General features: G+C 46.0%; 1 protein-coding gene across 1 annotated transcript in view; it reads right to left on the reverse strand.

The window, feature by feature from the left end:
- The window catches only part of Ppil2 (peptidylprolyl isomerase like 2), a 32,172-nt gene extending 28,314 nt beyond the window's left edge, over nt 1-3,858 (reverse strand). Inside the window, exons 1-2 of the mRNA XM_040751131.1 lie at nt 3,724-3,858; nt 2,451-2,500 (exon numbers count right to left, since the gene is read on the reverse strand). Coding sequence (XP_040607065.1) covers nt 2,451-2,500; nt 3,724-3,755 — 82 coding nt within the window. The 5' untranslated portion in view covers nt 3,756-3,858. The remainder of the gene's footprint in view (nt 1-2,450; nt 2,501-3,723) is intronic.
- Nucleotides 3,859-6,000: the final 2,142 nt, after the last annotated feature.

Below are 6,000 nucleotides of genomic sequence, written 5' to 3' on the forward strand. Positions count from 1 at the left end.
AACGACATTGATATACGAATTCATATACACACATCACCTCCATACACATTCACATTCATGCACATACAAACACCTGACTTCATACTCAAACACCCAACTTCATACACAAACACCCACATTCATGCACACTACAAACACCAGCCTTCATACATAAACACCCACATTCATATACATACAAACACTTACAGAACCTTTTTGCTGTTTACCTTTTTGAGACAGTGTTTCTCTGAATATCTCTAGCTGTCCTGGATTAAAGGTATGCACCACTACACCTGGATTCACAGAATCTTTTGATATTATCAACATAGATAGAGGGCCTGGAGAGATGGCTCAGTGCTTAACAGCACTTGCTCTTTTCCAGAGGACCCAAGTTCAGTTCCCAGCACCCACATGGCAGTTCACAACTGTCCATCACTCCAGTTCCAAGGATCCAATGGCTCTTCTGGCCTCCAGGGACACCAGATACAAACATGGTACACATATACATGCAAACTTAACACTCATACACGCAAGATAAGTGAATCTTTAAAAAAGAAAACATGAACCATGAGCAGAGTCCCATGCCTATAAGTAATCCCAGTACTCAAGACTGACACAGGAGACTCAAGTTCAAGGGCTACCTGGGCTACACAGTATAGGCTAGCCTGAGCTACAAAGCAAAACAAAACAAAAAACGTCAGAGGACCAACAAGCTGGCTCAGTGGGTAAAGGCTCTTGCCATGTGAGCCTGACCACCTGAGTTCAATCCCTGGAACCCACAAAAAGGTTCCAAGACAGCCAAGTACATCAAATTTGCCTCTGGCCTCCACATGTATACCAAGGCATACCCACACCTGCACTTATATCATATACACAACAATAAAATTTTACATTTTTCAGAAAAATACCTAAGAGTGACTGTAAGCTTAGCATATGCAAGGCCCCAGCATTTTGAAATTTAGAGATAGAAGAAAGGAGCATATTTTACTGGGCTACAGACATCCCTCAGTCGTAAAGTGTTTGCCTAGCATGCAAAAAAGCAGGTGTCTTCAAACATGCTGAATAATTCCAATGAATTTTTTACTGCATAGAATTTTTTTTTCTGGTTTTTTTCGAGACAGGGTTTCTCTATGTAGCTTTGGAGACTGTCCTGGAACTAGCTCTGTAGACCAGGCCGGCTTCGAACTTACAGAGATCCGCCTGCTTCTGCCTCCCGAGTGCTGGGATTAAAGGTGTGCACCACCAACGCCCGGCTCTGCATAGAATTTTTTTAAACGACTTATTTTTATTTTAAATGTGTCTATGTTTTATCTGCACGTATGTCTGTGTGAGGGTGTCAAATCCCCTGGAACTGGAGTTACAGACAGTTGTGAGCTGCCATGTAGGTGATGGGAATTGAACCTAGGTCCTTTGAAAAAGTAGTAGGTGCTCTTAACCGCTGAGCCATGTCTCCAGCCCTATCACAGAACTTTTTTTAAATTTTATTATAGATAAAATATATAATAAAATAGTATATATGTTTTTCAAGACAGGGTTTCTCTGTGTAGCCCTGGCTGTCCTGGAACTCACTCTGTAGACCAGGCTGGCCTTAAACTCTTAAATCTGCCCGCCTCTGCCTCCTGAGTGCTGGGATTAAAGGCATACACCACCACACCCAGCCTGACTGAGCTGTTTTTAAAACACATATTCATTTTTTTTTTTTTTTTACGAGACAGGGTTTCTCTGTATTGTTTCAGAGGCTATCGGTCCAGCCTGGCCTCGAACTCACAGAGATCCGCCTGCCTCTGCCTCCCGAGTGCTGGGATTAAAGGCGTGCGCCACCACTGTCCGGCCCCAAAGCACATATTCTTTACTAACATTTCAACTGTGACTATGACTGGGTACAGTAGCTCATGACTATAATCCCAGCACTGGTGAGACAGAAGCAGAAAGATCTTGAGTTCAAGGCCCCAGCCTGAGCTACACAATAAGACTGTATTAAAAAATATATAAATACATAAATTATATATACATATGTGCATCCATGCACTGGAGAGTCGGCTCAGTGGTTAAGAGCACTGGCTGTTCTTCCAGAGGACCCAGATTCAATTCCCAGAATTCACATGGCAACTCACAACCAACTCCAGTCTCACAGGATCTGGCACCCTCACAGAGGCATACATGCAGTCAAAACACCAATGCAAATAAAATAAGTAAGTGAAAAAAATACAACTACATCCTTTTTTCTATAGCCTTAGGAACCTTGGATATTACCATTCATGTTTTCCTCCTTTATAGGAGGAAAAAGTTTATCGCACTTCCTAAAGAAAAAGCCATTTTACATTATATTTTAAAAACTCTCCACTGGTACACTCTATTATGTCGAGTATGCATCCTCTTTTGTGGACTCTGCACTCAGCCCAGTAATATACACTGTAATGTCAGCATTCTGGACCACTATATACGCTCCTCAGTACCACCAACACCCTTACCTGGCTTCCTGCCACCGTAGAAGTGAGTGTATTCAGCGCAGGTGATGTACCTAAGGAAGACAGAGGATATCACTAGTTGCCCTCACAGAAGGGACAGAAGCCGTAGACGTCACATGACAGAACTGCCACTCACTTGACAAGTGCACACCGAACATCTGCAGCATTAGACATAATGATACGGACAACACACAGAAAGATAGACATCAGTGGCCTTGCCTGGATAATCTGGCCATGAGAGGGAGCCAGGCTTACAAACATCTGGGGATGCCCTTTACAGGACAGCACTTACTGAGTCTGGAGCAGGAAAAGCTGAATGTGCGCCAGGAAGGAGACACTAGAGAAACGTGTGAGGAGGAGACAGAAGCAAGAGCAGTGGCTGATCATAAAGGAGTCCGAGGATCACAGGAAGTACTACTTGTTGCCTTAGATGTGATGGGAAGTCATTGAACCGCTTTGAGCAGGACCCAGACATGACCTAACATAGCTCTGTTTGCATGTGCTGGTGTGTAAGGCTGAAAACCGTCTTCACTCTATGTATAGCAAATAAGAACTTACTATGTAACCACTGGAATAAATGGACATAGAGCAGGCTTAAGGTGTGAAAATTATCAAGAGTTCCCTTTCAGGCATACTGATTCTGAGAAAGCTACTGGGTAAACAGCTGACTTAGTGCAAGACATAGACTTCTAGAACAGATCACCACGGAGAACACAAATGAAGGGATACCCATGAAGTCTGGGGCAAGGGAAGAGAGCCCAGCAAAGAGGAATGAGAAAAAGAGAGGTCATGGTCATGGATCTTACAAGCAAAGCCGCTTCTAAGATCCCACTAAGGTCAGTTTCGGAAACGGAAGGAGCCCAAAGACTGAGAGCTGCGCACTAGATTTAGCAATACAGAAGTCAAAGGAGTCCTTGCAAGCAGTTTGGGGGGAGAACATCTGATTACACTAGTTTCAAGAGACACAGAAAACAGCATGCAGACAGACAGTGGCAAACGAGAGGAACACGGAACACAGCCCGCTAGTCTTAAACTGTCGCTTGTATGTGGGCTGGCAGGTGAGAGCCAGGGCCTGGCTGAGCAGGGCAGACAACCTACGCAGGGGCAGAGAAAGGGGCGGTCAGGGTAAGCCCCAGATGTGAATCAGTCCGGCCAGCAAAACGCCCTGGCCGCGGAGGCCGCGCTGAGGGACGATATCGGGCCTGCAAGAACTGAGGCTTCCGGGAGGAGATGACCTTCAGGAAGGTGATGAGGTGAGAAATGCTACCCAACTTACATCTTGTCCTTCTGGTGCTGTCGCTTCCCCATGGCGGCGACGAAATCAAGGCGAACCCTGAAGACGATCAGACTCTGGCGCCTCCGCGTTCTCGACTACTTCCGGAGTTCGACTCACCGGTCCCGGAAGTTGGGCTGAGGCATTCTGGGAATTGTGGTTTCCAGGTACCCAGAGTGCCTGCCGGGCATGGCCACCGTGCGAGGCTGTGGCTTGCTGACTCTGAGTAGAATCCGTTTTTCTTGTCTCCCGCCAAACTGCGTGCGACTTCTCAGAGGCTTCTCTACGCACTACCTGGTTACTTGCCCAGCCCATGCTATAGTGGCCAGATCTGCTCAGACCTGCCCAGCCTTGGTTCTAAAGCCTTTTTCCCTAGCTCCTGGACCAGCGCCCACAAAGGCGTGGCTATCTCACGGTCTACTCACCTCCTTTTCTTTGCTCTCCAGCCCCCACGTCCTCCATGGCAGGTGATGAAGCCCTCAGGTGCAGTGCCCTCTCCTCTGCTAGATCGTTCCTTGGGGCCAGATCCTTGGTCTGGTTTGTTTTTGCCCGAGGATGATGAGGACTAGAGATTAACCCTAAAGCGTACGCAAAGTACAAACGCCTGAGTTTCCTTTTAAAGTATGTGTGTGGTCAACTATGTGCCATGGCACATGTGTGGAATTCATAGAACAAGATGTAAGAGTTGGTTCTCCTTGCCAGGCTCGTCCGAAAGTCTGTGAAGTCTCCAACCTAAGCTTGTGGCTTTATTGTTTATGTGCACTGGTGTTTTGCCTGCATGTATGTTTGTGTGAGGGTGTCAGATCCCCTATGGGTGATGGGAATTGAACCTGGACACTCTGGGAGAGCAGGGAGTGCTTTTAACTGCTGAGCCATCTCTCCAGCCCCCTAAACTTGTGGTTTTAAACCCCACTTATATCGTGACTCTGGTCTACATGTCTGATCAAAAATTTTCAGTCTCCCTGTCCTCTGTTGCAAATCTCCACTTTGATGTTGACATGCTCCACACCCTATATAGCCTGACCTCCAACTGCTGGGTCTCAAACTTGGGACACACAGCTGAGGTGCCTGGTTAACATATCAAAGTGAATGCTGGCCACCAGGTTCTCCCTGCGTTCTTCTGTCCCTACCTGCTACAGAGGCCTCCCAGCTAGCATACCCTGCCCCCTACCCTAAACTTCTCCAGCCCAAGGGCTGGGCTGCCCTTCCCCCAGCTGCTCTCCCCATATAATCCAAACCTTTTGGTTACCTGGCCTTTTCATCGGCTCTCTTTGAGCCTCGTGGCTGCTACACCTGGTTCCCCTCTCCCCCTTCCCCTTCTCCTTGTATGGTTCAGGGTCATGTCCACTCTGGACTCTTCCAGATGTCCCTGCCTCTGGCTAAGTTCTTCCTTTTATCTATAATAAACCTTCTCCTCCTCCACACCTAGGATCAGTCATGTTCCTTTCCTTTTTTTTTTTTTTTCATTCACCACCCTGATAAGATGGTTCAGTCAGCCAAATTCCTATGTAACCAAAAAACCTTTGGAAACCCCCTAGCCTGGCAATGTTGGGGGCTATAAATAAACCATGTTTCCTGTGTTTAGGGCTATTCTCTCAAACCCTGCTTTTAGAGAGTAGCCATGTCTGGCAGGAAATAAAGCTTGCCTATTCAACCAAAAAATTGGGGTAATGGTCTTTACTCTCATTGAGTGGGATTAACACGGACCACCATCCCCCATCACCCAAAGCAAGTTACCTTCACCTCTTCTCATGTCATGGCTTATGGTTTCCAAATAAATCTCACCTCAAAAGATCTTTTAGTCTAGCATGGTGACACACACCTTTAATATCAGCACTTGGAAAGAAGAGGCAGGAGGATCAAGTTCAAGTCCTGCCTCATCTACATAGTGAGTTACAGCCAACCAGGAATATACAGTGAGGCCTTGTCTCAAAAAGAGAGAAGAAAAAAAATACACTTCCTTGGCCACCCCTCATCTCTCTCCCATAGTTTATCACAATTTGTAATTATGCAGTAATTTTGCCTATGTTCTGATTTTTTTAAATACAGAGTCCCAAGCAAGGCATGGGCATCCACCATGACTAATATGTTACTAATGTCCAATAGTGATCAACATCTGGAATGGAGAACAGGCTCTAAGGCCTGCATATGAGATAACAATGAGAATCACATTTTTGAAACTTAGAATTAGCAAGCTGGAAACTGACAGACCTACTGAATCACTTCCAGGCAAAAACACTCACCAAAGTAGGCTTGTGTTTGGAGAACATATATAAGGAA

Source organism: Mesocricetus auratus, unplaced genomic scaffold (genome assembly GCF_017639785.1).
Source record: "Mesocricetus auratus isolate SY011 unplaced genomic scaffold, BCM_Maur_2.0 Super-Scaffold_100008, whole genome shotgun sequence".
Taxonomy (NCBI): Eukaryota; Metazoa; Chordata; class Mammalia; order Rodentia; family Cricetidae; genus Mesocricetus; species Mesocricetus auratus.